The 16,071-nt window shown below is 39.3% G+C and overlaps 1 protein-coding gene and 1 non-coding gene across 9 annotated transcripts in view; one reads left to right on the top strand and one right to left on the bottom strand.

Moving 5' to 3' along the window:
* The window catches only part of RNPC3-DT (RNPC3 divergent transcript), a 109,982-nt gene extending 101,167 nt beyond the window's left edge, over nucleotides 1-8,815 (bottom strand). The window contains exons 1-2 of the transcript XR_010141795.1: nucleotides 8,728-8,815; nucleotides 6,640-6,715 (exon numbers count right to left, since the gene is read on the bottom strand). This is a non-coding gene — a transcript (RNPC3 divergent transcript). The remainder of the gene's footprint in view (nucleotides 1-6,639; nucleotides 6,716-8,727) is intronic.
* The window catches only part of RNPC3 (RNA binding region (RNP1, RRM) containing 3), a 30,155-nt gene continuing 22,840 nt past the window's right edge, over nucleotides 8,757-16,071 (top strand). For 6 of the 8 annotated variants that reach the window (XM_063718599.1, XM_054536352.1, XM_063718522.1 and 3 more), the window contains exons 1-2: nucleotides 9,123-9,314; nucleotides 10,751-10,798. In XM_063718599.1, the coding sequence (XP_063574669.1) occupies nucleotides 9,123-9,314; nucleotides 10,751-10,798 (240 nt within the window). 8 annotated transcript variants of the gene reach the window in all.

Genomic DNA, 16,071 nt, shown 5'->3' with positions numbered 1-16,071 from the left:
GTTCTTTGATAGGCTGAAAGAATAGTCTGGCTGTATTAGCATAAAGCCTGGACTAAGAAGTGGGTATAGGGTTCTGTTTCCTTGAAAACTACCAAGTTAAGATGACTGTGGAATCTTGTATCTGAAAAACATTATCTGAAGCTTTGCACCTGGGTGGAAAATTGAGGCTGCTTCTCTGTGTCAAAGTACCCACATAGCTTAGCTCTTCGGGCAATAGTGGGGTGTTCCTGTCTCACTAACATAATTTCAAAAAGCAAAATTTCTGACAGTTTGTAATTTTTACAGAACAAAGTTTTTCAATACTGTCACTGCAGTTAATTGACAAAAGAAATCATTTTATACTTTTATACCACTATAGCTTTTAATATATTTCATTAAAGTTTAATTTTAATACCTTGGTTTTGATATGAGTCAGGAGCATGCCTCTCTTGCGACTGAATAAGGGGGAGATCAGAGGTACTTAGAGAGTTAAGTGAGGGAGAAATTATCATTTGTTCAGGCCACTTGTAAGTTAGTCCTAAGAAGTTTGAGATTTCCTGGAAAATAATTGACATCTAGACCAGCAAATCACTGTAGGTGGTAGCTGGACTCTATGTGTATAGGGCCATACCCAAGAGGTTTATCTGTTGGGGTGAATGACTCAAAGGGGTTAGAGGCAGGAACTGAAGAAGAATCATAAGTGGTCAACCAGCAAGTATATTACTGATATCAAGAGACTATATGGCATAAATGCTGCAGGGCCCTCAAAAGGACAACTAAGGTGACCCATATATTTGGTTGCCTGCCTTGATAGGACATCAACAGCAAAGAGAGAGCTACTTTTCCCAGTGGATTCTAAAGCAGAAAGAAAAAGAGATGAAGAAAATGAAAGAAAAGACAACGTCACCTTCCCCACCACAGGTTCCCTGAGCTTAGAGAAGGGTGTATATTTAGAAGTGAGATTAGTATTAAAAACTGAACTGAAAGTGAATCTTAATTATAAATAATAGATTGTTTTTAAAATCAAAATAAATAGGAATGCTAAGGGTGATTGCAGAGAAGGGAGATCCAATAAAGCATGCTGAAGTTGTAAAATAGTTTGTTTTGTTTTCTGATTTTCTTTTGGTAGCCCCATTAGGTCCAGCTAATTCAACCTTTCAGCATCTGTATATAGATGCTTTTATTTCTATAAGATAGATTTGAAAAGCAGAATTACTGGATCAAAAAGTATAACATTTATCCAAATAAATATGAAGATTTACTTTTCTAAATGCCTGTGACAAACATTTGCCCTCATGCACACACCAATATTAAATTTTATAGCTATGTATAATGTTTTCCAGTTTGAGAATTGAGAATTGGTATATTCTTGTGGGGTCTAATTGGCATTCCCATTACCACTAGTAAGGTTAAACACCTTTCCATATGTTAATGGGCCATTCAGGTTTCCTTTTTGTAAAATCACCTGTTTATATTATTTAAACACATTTTTCTATTAATTTGTCTTTCTTTTTCCAATTTTTTGGTACCAGCTGTATTTTCTGACGTTTTTACGTAAGAGAAGATAATCTAGCATTGTCTCGTTACAGAAAAACAACTACTTATGACAGTACCACTTATCAGGTGAAACATTTTCTCTAGGCATCTTCTGAAATGTTTAGTACATTTTAATTTTTTGATTGACTAACGTATTAGTCTGTTTTCATGCTGCTGATAAAGACATACCTGATACTGGGAAGAAAAAGAGGTTTAACAGACTTACAGTTCCACATAGCTGGGGAGGCCCCACAATCATAGTGGAAAGCAAGGAGCAAGTCACATCTTACATGAATGGCAGTAGCCAAAGCAAGAGTGATAGTGCAGGGAAACTTTTTTTAAAACCATCAGATCTCATGAGACTTATTCACTATCACAAGAACAGCATGGGAAAGACTTGCCTCCATGATTCCTTTACCTCCCACCGGGTTCCTCTCACAAAATGTGGGAACTGTGGGAGTTACAATTCAAGATGAGATTTGGGTGAGGACACAGCCAAACCATATCAACTAATAAATACTTAAATGTATAGGTTTATATTAAGAAAAATAGCCTTCCAGGTTGCATATATTTAAAAAAATGTGCCATCCAAATGTATTCCAAATTATAAATGGAGTTAAGAAAGTATTTTAGAACAGGAATATTTTTCGGGTGCTATTTCCCTATCTTCTCTAGATTCCATCCCAGAACAGAAGACATAAGCAAGCTATATCCCATTAGAAAAGGCTGATTACCCCTGCAATAGCCAGAAGTTCACATAAACCCTGCCTCTGTTCATTTGTTATTTAAAGGCAGAGACTAAGTCTACAAATAACTATGTGTGAGATCCACACATAATCTAATCTATCAATAAATAACAAAAATAATATTGACATTTCAACTTTCTGATCATTTTGCATAGAAATCTTTAGACAGGTTTCCTAAAGTCATCATGCAAACCACTGAATATGTAATCCCTGGTTGTCAGCAGTGTTTTTTATTTTCTTGATAATAACATTAATTTATTCACTGATGTTTTAAAACATATGTCAAATATTCACTAATATAATGAATATTATTCAATATTCATTATTAGTGATAATGAAATTATATATACAATTATTTATAATAAAATATATTTATGATAACTTTTATAACAAAGGTGAAAAGTTCCACAATAACAAATGGGATGAAGACATGAATTCTACCTTGGGAAAAAAAGAAAAGACTTTGATGATGTTTGTTTTAAGTTACTAATTGGATGGCTTAATACACAGTGACAACCAAAACACTGAAAAATCTAGTGTTCAGGTTTTTTGTTGTTGTTGTTGTTATTGTTGTTTTTGTTTGTTTGCAGTATGGGAAGAGAATACAGGAGGCAGAGATGGTGTTGACTGACAATGAAGAATTTAATGAAAAAGTCACATTTAAGCATCTGAAGAAAGTCAGGGAGCTAAGCATGCAGATATCTGTAGGAAAAGCATCCCTAGAAGAGAGAATGGCAAAGGCAAAGGTCTTAGTTATGGGTCTGAAGTGTTCAAGCACAGCCAGAAGGTCAGTGTATTTATAGCAGAGGGAAAGAAGAGGGGAAGAATAGATGAAGTCATAAAAATAATATACTGGAGGAGTTAGATCATGTAAATTCTCACAGATCAAAATAACTTCAGCATTTACTCTAAGTGAGGGGGAAAGCTACTGTAGAGTTTTGAAGATTTAACAGAATCACTCTAGCTGCTGTGATAAAAATATATTGAAGAAGCGATATATTTTTAATCATGTTAAAATGGACTTTGCATGGTAAAAACTAGTCCTAAGCTATCAATACCTTTAAGAGAAAAAAGTTATTTACTACTTATGCAAGTTTGGTGGGAGTGAAGTGATTCTGTAGGGGAGCTGTCATTGATGTGGTGAGTTGGTATTCTAGGCTATGTTTAGCTTGAGGTTCTATCACCTCAATATGTGGCCTACATGATCACTGTTTTCATACCCAATCTTCCATGCAATACTCTGGAATTGACACTTGTTGCTTTCATTAACACCCCATCTACCAAAATGAATCACATAGTCCCAACTAACAAGAGAGTTGGGAAATGTAAAGGAATATATGAAACAATTGTTGAGTCTTACTGTGTCGTCCAGACAGAAAGGGCAAAAGTAGGAGACTAGCCATGAGGCTATGACAATATTCCAGATAGATCATGGCTGCTTGGACAAGGATGGTAGAAACAGTGGGAACAGTGAAAAATGGTCAAATTTTGAATATAATTTGAAGGTAAGATAAAGGGAATTTGCTGAATGTCAAGGCATGAGATATAAAAGATATAGAGGAGTCACAGGTAACTGAGATGGGAAAAACTGAAAGAAAAGTTTTGAATACTATCAAGAGCTCACTTTTAGGCCTGTTAGTTTTGAGATGCTTATTACACAACATTGAGAAAATGTCAAGTAAGCAGTTCAATATATGGATTGAAAGTTTAGAGAAGAGGTTCAGGCTGAAGATATGATTTGGTAGTCATCAATGTATGGTTCTTAAAGCCATAAAACTGAATGAGATGACTTGTCCAGTATAAGTAGGGCAAAAAGAGAAAAGATTGAGCATGGGAAACTCCAGCCTTTGGAGGTCAAGGAGATGAAGAGCAATCAGCAAAAGAAACAAAGAGAGTCATCAGAATGATAGGAGAAAAACTTGGCAAGTGTGGTATTCAGCAAGCTAAATGAAGGGAGTTTGGTTTATTGGTTGTTTATAGGGTGTTTTTTGTTTGACTGTTTTTAGAGCAGAGTAAACAACTGTGTTTGGTGAGCAATGCTTATAGATCAAGAAGGATAAGATCTAAGAAATTATCACTGGATTTCACAATGTGTAGAGGTCACTGATGACCTCGAGAAGGGCAATTTCAGAAAAACAATTGGGATACAAATCTGATTGGAATATTCTAAACAGAATATGGGAGAAGAAAATTGGAGACAACAAATATAAACCACCATTTCCAAGAGTTTTGCTATTAACAGAAAGAAATGGAATGGTAGCCAAAGAGGAAAGTGGAAAGAAGAGAGTTTTTAAAAATTATTTTATTTGCTTTTGGCTTTTTTAAACAAAAGTGTAAATAATTGCATTTGTATATACTGATGAGAAAGGCTCAGTAAAGTACATGAGAAGGCAGGAGATTTACTTCCCAAGAGACAGGTTAGCTTAACCAAGACTCACAGATACAGTTAGGATTAATAGTTATGGGAATCCTCTATAACTTGGTTCACTTTTTTTCCCCGAATGAGATTAAGAAGCAAGGCCACCATCTAAGAATGAAAGTGGGAAGGACTCAAGGTGACAGGAAATAGGAGAAAGCATGGAGTCAAAGATTTACTAGAGTAAGGCAGGAGAGAAAGTGAGATCAAACAGTAGAAGTGGTGTGTTTTGGAAACCAAGGGAAGATAGTGTCTCAATGAAGAAGTGGTCAAGTATGCCAAGCATTGCTAAGAAGCTAAAATGAGAACTGAAAAGGCCTATTAGATTTAGTAACTGGGAGGTAACTAGTGACCCTAACAAGAACTACCTTGTGGACTGATGGGATCAGAAGTCAGGTAGGAGCACACTTTGGAATGAATGGGAGGTGAAGAAATAAGAATAATTATGTCTCTCTTTAGAAGCTTGGCTATGAAGGGTGAGGGGAACGCTTTTGGCTAGAAGCCAGGACAAATATTGGGATCAACCCTTCTCCCTACTGTAGTTCTCCAAAGCATGCCAGAGATAGGACCCAGCAGTTTTCCTGTCTTCATGTGGAAAAATAGGGAGTTTGGGGGTAAAAGGGAAGATGTACCAGGGAAGTACAAATAGCCATGTGGTCAAGTGAGGAAAACTAGGGACATAAACCAAAGGAAGCAAAAAAGGTAATTCTGTCTGAGAAGGTACTCAGTGACATGGAGGAACTGATGAAGATGAAAATGAACCCAAGAAAACCACCACATTAGCGGGGACCTCCATCAACACACAAAACCCCTGAGAGTAAGCATGAGATAAAGAACCAAAAATTGCTCAGTGAAGTCAGACACTCCCAAGCTCCACTACTTTTCCCGCCTCCCATTCCCCAACATAGAAAATCAAGACCGAAAATGAGTTAAATTCACAGTTCTCAAACTGTGCTAAGGTGCCCCAGGTACCCTTGCCACCTTATAGAGGTACTATAGGATATTTTAAATATTTGAGGGAAACACAGCAATACTCACTGTTTATCAGATACTACCTGAACTACCAGCTTGAGATGTTTCTCAATTTGAACATTAGATACTGTTTAATTCCTTTTAAGAATGTCATATCTTTGAAAAGCTGGGTTTTTGGCTGTTGCTCTCATATAAAACAAGTGCTTCTCGGAAAACCAGAGTGGAATAGGAAGTAAGGTGGCATCAAGGAGTGCTAGAAAAAACTGCTGGGACAATAAAGGTACCAATAACTGAAAAAGTTTGGGAACTTCTGGGCTAGACAAAGAGGAGGGAATGAGAAAGGTACTTCTCAGATACGACCACACATACCTACACTCAGACACAGAAAAGATTAAAGTGTATTACATATTCCTGCAATCCTTTAGGTCAAGCCTGATATGAGGGGAGTGTAAGAAGAGACACCTTAATGTAGTTTGAACTTGACATCTCAAACCAACTGTACTGATAGCAACTGAAAGTGACTAGAAAATTATGACCTCTACCTGAGATATTGTCAAGGAAAGGATAAGGTAGATTTCATTGGAGTACAACTAAAAGCAATTAAGTGGAGAGAAAATAAAATTCTGTCATGTAACTATTCCACTCAGTCATGATACCTGAATTACAGTAGATAATGACCATTAAACTCTGCCTGACAGCCCCTGTAGTAATTCCTAACTGTAGGAGGCAGTGGTAAATGTAAAAGTGAATTCCTTCATGCATTCATTCATTGAATATATATTTACAGAATGTGCACTATGTCTGGAACATTTTACTAAACATAAGAGTCACAGGGAGGATGTGATGGTGATTCTGCCTGACACCTGTCACCAACTGATCCCAATAGTTGATTTGGCTGATCTGGCTAACTAGCTGGGTTCCCCTTCCTTCCTAACTGCCCCATATATGTCTCTTCCAAAGCTGCACACTCGGCTGAGGAGGATGACTTACCTCCATAGAGGAGGATGATTTTTCCGTAAGGGCATATGCGTAGCAGTGCTCCCTTGCTAGAAGCTCCAAACAAGTCCTCAAAGAACACACAAAAAAAAAGCCGGTGAAGGATAGTGTTTAAAATAGCATGACCACTCCAATCGGTTTATATGACTACCCTATTTTTTCCAAAGCACTTATTATTCTCTGAAAAGAACTTTATTTACATGTTTATTCTGTCTTAATTTTAGAAAGTAAGCATTGAGAGGGCAGGAATTGATTGTCTTCTTCTTCTTCCTTGCCTCAACTTCTCAACATCTGCATGTCCCATGACTCCATTCTGGGCACGATTCTATCTATACCGTTTGTCATTCTTCAGATATAAATACCATATAGGTTGATGCCATACCTAGTGGTGACCTTTCCCGAGAATGCCAGACATACACATTCAACTTCCTACTTGAAACAGGGATACTGAATTGATACCTTAAACTTAATATATGTTCCTCTATTCCCAATGTCCCACTACAGTTTCTAATCTAGCTATACTTGGTCAATCTTCTCACATTCAGTAAATGGCATCATCATCTACAGAAGGATAATATGGAGTTTAAGCCAAAAATCCAGAATTCATCCTTGCTTACTATTCTTCATCTGCAAGTTCCTATCAACTCTACTTCTAAAACATATCTCAATTCCAGTTCCTTCTCTACATGTCCACTTTCACCAAACTATTATGGCAGTGTTTTTCTCCAGACTTCCACAGTAGTCCAACTGGTCTTTCTGCTTCTATTTTTCGCGTTGCAACCAGAGAAATTTTCATACCTAAACTTTGATTCTCTCCCCTCAACACACACCTAAAGAATTTGTCAGTTTCTAAATGTTCTTTAAATAAAAAGGGCTCCTAACAAATCTACAGCGTCTACATGGTCTGGCTCTACCTATCTGATATTTTGGTGGGTGTGTGGGTGTGTGTCTTCTAGTTTTCATTAGTAGCTGTCTCTCTCCTCTTCCCCAACCAATGCTGGATGACAGCAGATTGTTGGTATACTGCTTACTGCTGTATCTCTAACATTTATTTAAGTAGCAAAAAGCGCTGTTAAGAGGAACTCTGGTTCTCTAGACTGTAGCAGCTACATCTAGCATAAAACCTCTCTTTAGAATCCTCAAGGCCCTCTCTGTATGGGGTGAGGGGTACATTCCTGACCCTCCGGGGATGATCCCTGCCTCACTCTATTCAGAATCTAGGCAGAACAGTGGATTAGAATGTAGACCCCAAGTCAGAACACCAAGGGTCAAAACAGCTCTTCTATTTTCTAGCTGTGTGATTTAACCTCTTTGTACATCAGTGTCCTCAGCTGTAAAATAGGGAGAAAAGTACCTACACCCACCCACACACACACACGCAATAATTTATTTATTAGGTTTCCTCTTCCTAGAGGCAACCATTTCTGTGAAATGAACCCTGGCAGGGGCCTATCCATCTGCTAAATGCCTACTGATTCAAGAAAAAAGTCTCAACGTTTTGCCCCTCAAACTGAGTTCTCTTCCCTACATGGTGCCTAATGAGTTGACAGAAGAACTGGCTAGCTTTATATTTTACCATCTAAAACTGTAAGAACATACCCGGTATTTCCACACCCAAGTTCTCCTCCTTGATATTCAGGCCAATTCACTTTCCCAAGGCCAGAGCCGCGCCCCGCCGCGCCGCGCCCCGCCCCGCCGCGCCGCGCCCCGCCCCGCCGCGCCGCGCCCCGCCCCGCCGCGCCGCGCCCCGCCCCGCCGCGCCGCGCCCCGCCCCGCCGCGCCGCGCCCCGCCCCGCCGCGCCGCGCCCCGCCCCGCCGCGCCGCGCCCCGCCCCGCCGCGCCGCGCCGCGCCCCGCCCCGCCGCGCCGCGCCCCGCCCCGCCGCGCCCCGCCCCGCCCCGCCGCGCCCCGCCCCGCCCCGCCCCTCCCCGCCGCGCCGCGCCGCGCCGCGCCCCGCCCCGCCGCGCCCCGCCCCGCCCCGCCGCGCCCCGCCCCGCCTTGCGCCCCGCCCCGCCTTGCGCCCCGCCCCGCCTTGCGCTCCGCCCCGCCTTGCGCCCCTCCCTGTGACGGTCCCAGGCCGCACATGCGCAGTCGTGAGTCCTCGTGTCCTTGAGCGTTCAGCTTCTTTCCCTCAAGTGGCTGGGGTTCCTGTTTCCTTCTTTGATTGACAACTTGTGTTAACTCTCGCACATCTCTGGGCCAATTTTTGCTTGTAAGTCTTTCCGGAGCTACCTGGAATTTAAATCATTTTGCTTTACTGTCATTAGCATCGCGCCCTTCCACGAAGAAAGTCTCCGAAGGGTTGCGGCTTTTCGGGTGGCGCAGTTCTCGCGAGAAGGTGACTTTCTGTCTCGGTATTTCCTGGTTTCCAGAATCCTTAGCGCGAGGCGGAAAAAATATTTCTCCCAGCTTGTGTTGATGCCGCGATTTTGACTGAGACTTCTTCCCACGATTTCTGTTTTTGCTTCTCCAAGGAAAATGGCAGCTCCTGAGCAGCCACTTGCGATATCAAGGGGATGCACGAGCTCCTCCTCGCTTTCCCCGCCTCGGGGCGACCGAACCCTTCTGGTCAGGCACCTGCCGGCTGAGCTTACCGCTGAAGAGAAAGAGGACTTGCTGAAGTACTTCGGGGCTCAGTCTGTGCGGGTCCTGTCAGATAAGGGGCGACTGGTAAGGGAGCGCCCCTCCGGAGTCTCCCGGGAAGGCATTTGGGAAGTGACCGGGGGGGGGGGGGGGAGAGCTGACAAGAGTAAAATGGAAACGAGTGGGGAAGATACACTTGTGTGATGGGAGCTCCCCCATCCTACCTCTTTTGTATCAAAATATCTGCTCTGCGAAGTGGAGTTTTAATCGGCTGGAGTCTGGATTAGTCATAGCATTGCAGAAAAGGGCAAGTGAGAACGACAAAGCAGAAGAATGGAAATTAGCTTAGTTATATTGAGTTTTCGGATCCATCCTGAGAGCCTCACAACTTTTTTGAATTTGGGGTTATTTCTCCTGGACTCAAGAGTATTCTTACAAATGTGCATCAAGGGATTTTTTAAAGTCCTAGTTCATTTATAAGCCAATGTTAAATCGTTAATTAAAATAGAGGAGAAACTACATTGGTGACTTGAGTAAATTAAATGCAGAATTTCAACTAGAAAAAGAGGCTTTTCATAAAAATTTCCGGATGTCATCTTTTAGGGAACAATTTTTTAGGGCTGTTAAGAGTACCTATGTAGGAATTTACACAATTACTTTGTTTTGCTTTATATCCAAAGATATTTTAGATTTCTCTTCATTAAAATAGGAATAGCGATGGGGCAAGACATCAGTGGTTTTAGTTTCCCTAGGTGATTTTAATGTTAATGTGCAGCCCAAGTTGAGAGTTACTGAATTAGAAGAAAGACCAATTTTGATCAGTTTAAGTGTCATTTATACCCTCAAATTAAAAAAAAAAAATTCTATATGGCTCAATTTAAGTACATCAGGTCATCGTGTATCAGATTAGACAAAATTAGAATGTGCGATATAATTATTAAAGTAACTTTTAATAAGCATTGACCAGAGCTCTTCCTTAGCGTAGTGATTCTTTTACTGTTGATTTGTGTTTCTTTTCTGATGGTTTTTAAAATCTGTATAATTTATGTTTAAAAATAGACTTCTCCCGTTGAACATTATTACAAAGATAAAGCACAAAGGAAATATGCACCTTGAAGAACAATTTCTCTGTTGGTGAATGTTTTTAAACTGCGCATTGTTATGTATAGAGGAAAGTTTAAAATCTTTAGATCTGTCATAAATGAAGGAGATAAATTTTTAGTTGGCTAAAAGTGACCCTCTGTGTAGAACAGGTCTTTAAACTTTTGGTCTTTTGAACTGTTTGCATGTGTAAAACGTGTGTCTTTATATAATAGAGATTGCATAGCTTTCATCTAATGTGTGACTCAAAAAGTATTGAAAACCACTGGACTGAAATTAGTAATCAGTTAAATGGTCTTGAGTTTTCATCCTTTCCCATGATTTTATTAACATGTCACATTACTCCACCGGTAAAATGTCAGATTTCTTTATGAGAAACTGAAATTATATTGGAAGTAATTTGTACCTTAACTCTGTTTCAGAAACATACAGCTTTTGCCACATTCCCTAATGAAAAAGCAGCTATAAAGGTATGACTTTTTCTTGACGATTAAAGTTGTCAACAGTATCCTCTTATCCAATCTTGGTTCAGATAATGTTGAACTGTGGTTTTTAAGAAGCAAAAGCGTTTGTATTCCAACAGTTTCCCCAACAGACTACATTTGATTTGTCAGTTGGCAGATCTTGCCCAGTCCTTTAGTAGATTATCTATAAAGCAAATCTAACTGCATATGTAATTAAAATAACAATTTCTAAATGATTTAGATTGATAAATATCTCTGTGACTGTTACAAGGTAAGATGTTTCAAGTGTTAAAAGGAGAATATACATTTCTTTATAATGCCAGGGAATCATTCACAGGAGGTGATCTTTTAGCTAGAAGTCTAATGATTAATTGGATATTTTCAGAAGGAAACAAGGGGAGATGGGCCTTCTGGGCTTGGGGAACACCAAATAAAGCTGTGAGACATTGGAAGTTATAAGTGGAGCAGGAGCTAAGGGTTGAGATGGAAATGGGACTTGAAAAATAGATCTGAGTCTGGAAGAGAGGTATTGAGTTTGGTTTAGTAGGTGGACACTTGATACTTTTGAGCTGGCTCATAATATGATGAGGCCTGTGAAAGATATCTGGTATAGTTCATATCACGGATTGGATGCGCAGAATTATTAGAGGTAGGAGACCAAATGGAAGGCTGTTATAATGGCCAAGGCAAGAATAACTATCTGAAGAAGACAGTAAGAAGACAAAGGGGGAAGTAGATATATACTCAATAGAGATTGAGTTTGTAGGTTTTATAATATAGGGGTTGAGAGAGAGAACAGGATATTTAGATTGAGGATTGAGTTATTTGGGTTGTTATATTAGCTGACATGAGGATCCAGAGGATGTTTGCAAAGGCATATGATGAATTCACTTGTCATCTGTTAACTTGGAGGGGTCATTGGGCTACTTTTATGGAAATATTTAAAAATATTAGTGAGAGCTGAGGCAAGGTGAAGAATGGAAAGATTCTTCAACCATGTGAATAGATATGATTGCCCAAAGGATAATAAGCTAGGAGAGAAGAATGGGAAGGAGCAGTTAAAGTAGGAGAACTAGAAAGGAAATTATCACTGATGCAAAGAGAAGTGTGTTTTAAGAAGATGAAATCCTGTGATGATGCAAAATGAGGAATGAACACATCTATTAAAGTCTTTTTGCCATGAAACAATAGAAATGACCCAAATTCTTGTCGGTAAAAGGAAGGGAAGCCTTAAATCACATTATATCCATATACTGGACTGCAACTGTCTGAGAATGATGTCAAATGGTATGTGTTAATAGGGAATGATAGCCCAGATAGAATACATGAATAAAGTTGCGAAACATTATATATGATTTAACCTCAGATTTTTTGAAACTAATAGTATACATGTTAGCATATACACAGAAAAAATATGGCAGAACTATACACCAAAATGTTAAAAACATCTTTCTCTGAGAGTAGGATTACAGAGGGCTTTCATATTATATTAATATGTACTTTCATAATGATAGGTAATTTTTTTTCAGAAAAAAGTATTTTTAAAAATATATCATAATACATTATAAATAAAGTATGGTAATGAAAAACGCGTTGTTTTAGGGTCAAGAATAACTTGGAGGAGAGGACATGGAGCCAGTCATTGTCTTTGGAAATGTTTGTAGTGAAAGGAAGCAGTAAGAGGTTAATGGCAATATTGATAGGGCTTTTAGGCAAGAGAGCATTTGGCCTTATTGGAAAGTGTTAGATTAAGAAAACAAAGGGAGAAATGTTCAAGAATAGAGTAAGTAGCCGAGTCAGGTAGGAGGAGTTAACATTAAAAATGAAAAGCCATAAATCTTTGAAAATAAGAACATATGTGATACCCATTTTGAGAAGAAGAAAGTTGGAGTAAGTCAGGTTAGGTGACCTTCATTTCAGATAATCAAGGCTTCACTGATAATAAAGAGGTCTAAAGTTCATTTAGGGTCTTGAAAATTATTGAAACATTTTGAAATTAACTTTGTATGATGATGTAAGGCAGGGATCCTCAAATCCCGGGACACGGACTGGTACCCAGCCACGGCCTGGTACCTAACCACTGCCTGTTAGAACCTGGGCCGCACAGCAGGAGGTGACTGGCAGGCTGAGGAAGCTTTATCTCTATTCACAGCAACTCCGCCTGGCTGCCTGAGCTCCACCTCCAGTCAGATCAGTAGTGCCTTGGCCCCTGTTGTGAACTGCACATGCAAGGGATCTAGGTTGCACTCTCAATGAGAATCTGACTAATGCCTTATGATCCGAGGTGAATCAGTTTTCATCTCGAAACCATCTTCTCCCCACCCCCCACCCCGGCCTGTGGAAAAATTGTCTTGCACAAAACCGGTCCCTGGTTAAGGCTTGTAGTTTCATGTGTTCAAAAATATTAAGTACCTACTATGTGCTAGATGCTGTTTCAGGTTTTGGGATTATATGTGAAGACAAAGATGATTATAGTTCATATTCTCAAAAGGGGAGACAGACAATAAATAATAAACTTTAATATTTTAGGAGATGATAAATGCTGTGGAAAAAGGACAAGTAGAGCAATAAGATCAGGAGTGCTAAGTGGGGAGACGTCAGGCTGTAGTTAGGGTTATATTTGAACAACAATTTGGAGGATGCGAAGGGAGTTAGCTAATGAAATTTCTGGGAGAAGTACGTTTGAATTAGAGGAACAGCTGGAACAGGGGCTCTAGGATGTGACCATGCCTGTCATGTTGTTCAAGGAAGCCACTGTGACTGGAGCAGACATAGTGGGAGTGATCATTGGATTTGAAGTCAGAGAAGTCATAGAATCTATATTATGTAGATTATAGTAAGGAACATAGATTACTGTCAGTAAAATAGCCATTGGAGCAAGGGGGTGACTTTGATATTTCAAAGAATTGCTTTTGCTGTTGTGACTAGACTGAAGAGAGGGAAAGGTAGAAACAGGGAAATCCGTTAAAATATTGCGGTAATTCAGTCCAGAATTGATGGTTGCCTTGACCACAATGGTAGTGGTTAGCGATGATTAGATTCTTTATATATTTTGAAGGTAGAAGCAAGGATTTCTTATTGTATTTATTCCAATAGGTTTTGGGGGAACAGGTGGTGTTTAGTTACATGAATAAGTTCTTTAGTCGTGATTTCTGAGATTTTGATGTACCTGTCACCCAAGCAATATACACTGTGCCCATTGTGAAGTCTTTTATCCCTCACCCCCACTCCCAACACTTTCTCCTGAGTCCTCAAAGTCTCTTGTATCATTCTTATGCCTTTGGGTCCTCATAGCTTAGCTCCTACTTAGGAGTGAGAACATACGATGTTTGGTTTTCCATTCCTGAGTTACTTCACTTAGAATAATGGTCTCCCATTCCATCTAGGTTGCTGCAAATGCCATTATTTTGTTCCTTTTTATGGCTGAGTAGTATTCCATGTTATATATATACCATAATTTCTTTATCCACTCATTGATTGATGGGCATTTGGGCTGGTTCTGTATTTTTGCAGTTGCAAATTGTGCTGCTATAAACATGCATGTGCAACTATCTTTTTTGTATAATGACTTATTGTCCTCTGGGTAGATACTCAGTAGTGGGATTGCTGGATGAAATCGTAGGTCTACTTCTAGTTCTTTAAGGAATCTCCACACTATTTTTCATACTTACTGTACTAGTTTACATTCCCACCAGCAGTGTGAAAGTCCCTTTCACCACATTTCTGCCAACATCTATTATGTTTTGATTTTTTCATTATGACCATTATTGCAGGAGTTAGGAGGTATTGCCTCATGATTTTGATTTGCATTTCCCTGATCATTAGTGATGTCGAGCAGCTTTTCATATGTTTGTTGGCCATTTGTGTATCTTATTTTGAGAATTGTCTATTCATGTCCTTAGCCCATGGGATTGTTTTTTTTCTTGCTGATTTGTTTGGATTCCTTGTAGATTCTGGATATTAGTCTTTTTTTTGGATGTATAGATTGCAAATATTTTCTCCCACTATGGGTTGTCTGTCTGTTGATTGTTTCTTTTGCTGTGCAGAAGCTTTTTAGTTTAATTAAGTCCCATCTGTTTATCTTTGTTTTTGTTGCATTTGCTTTTGGGTTCTTGGTCATGACGTCTTTGCCTAAGCCAATGTCTAGAAGGGTTTTTCTGATGTTATCTTCTAGAATTTTTATGGTTTCAGGTCTTAGATTTAAGTCCTTGATCCACCTTGAGTTGATTTTTGTATAAGGTGAGGGATGAGGATCCAGTTTCATTCTTCTACACGCAGCTTGCCAATTATCCCAGCACCATTTGTTGAATAAGGTGTCTTTTCTCCACTTTATGTTTTTGTCTGCTTTCTGGAAGATCAGTTTCCTGTAAGTATTTGGGTTTATTTCTGTGTTCTCTATTCTGTTCTATTGGTCTATGTGCCTATTTTTATACCAGTACCATCCTGTTTTGATGACTATGGCGTTACGGTATAGGCAAACAGGATTTCTTAATGACTTGGATATGGAATGTGGGAAAGAAGCATTAAGGATTACAAGATTTTTGACCTGAATAACTGGAAGAATGGAGTTGCTATCAACTGAAATAGAGATGGCTCCCGGTGGAGCACATTTGGGGCTGGGGGAGAGATTAAGTGGTTTAGCTTCTGAAATGTTGAATTTGAAATGTTTGTTAGATAACTATGGGGCGCTATCCATTATTTGAATATGTGTTCCTTGACTTCAGGACAGAAGTCTGTGCTGAAATTATAAATTAGTGAAACATTAGCATACAGATTTAAAGTTCGGATGCTGGATTAAATCACCAAGATAATATGTTGAGAGAGAGAGGAAGACCAGGACGAGAGCTCTGGAGCATTCTAACATTAAGAACGTGAGAGAAGGCACAAGTCAAAGAGATGGAGGAGTACAAACCAGCGAGCTAGGAAGAAAACTAAGAACGTGTGAAGTCTTGAAGCCAAGTGAATGACATGTATCAAGGAAGGAGTGATTAACTATGTTAAATGCAACCAAGTGAAGACTAGGAGTTGATCATTAGCCCAACCATACAAAATTTGTTGTCTATGATAAGCAGTCTCAGTAAACTTATTAAAGCATTAACCTGATTGAAATAGCTTTGAAACTGAATAGGCAGAGAGGAGTTGTAGATAGAGGGTTTAGATAACTTGTACAGAGTTTTACTGCAAAACCAATAATACAAATTTAGGATGGGGGAAATAGGAGCATGTTTTCATACTGATAATGCATAATCCAATAGAGGACAGTAAATTAACAGTATAAA

The sequence above is a fragment of the Pongo abelii genome, chromosome 1 (genome assembly GCF_028885655.2).
Source record: "Pongo abelii isolate AG06213 chromosome 1, NHGRI_mPonAbe1-v2.0_pri, whole genome shotgun sequence".
Taxonomy (NCBI): Eukaryota; Metazoa; Chordata; class Mammalia; order Primates; family Hominidae; genus Pongo; species Pongo abelii.
This window is presented reverse-complemented; position numbering and strand designations above follow the sequence as displayed.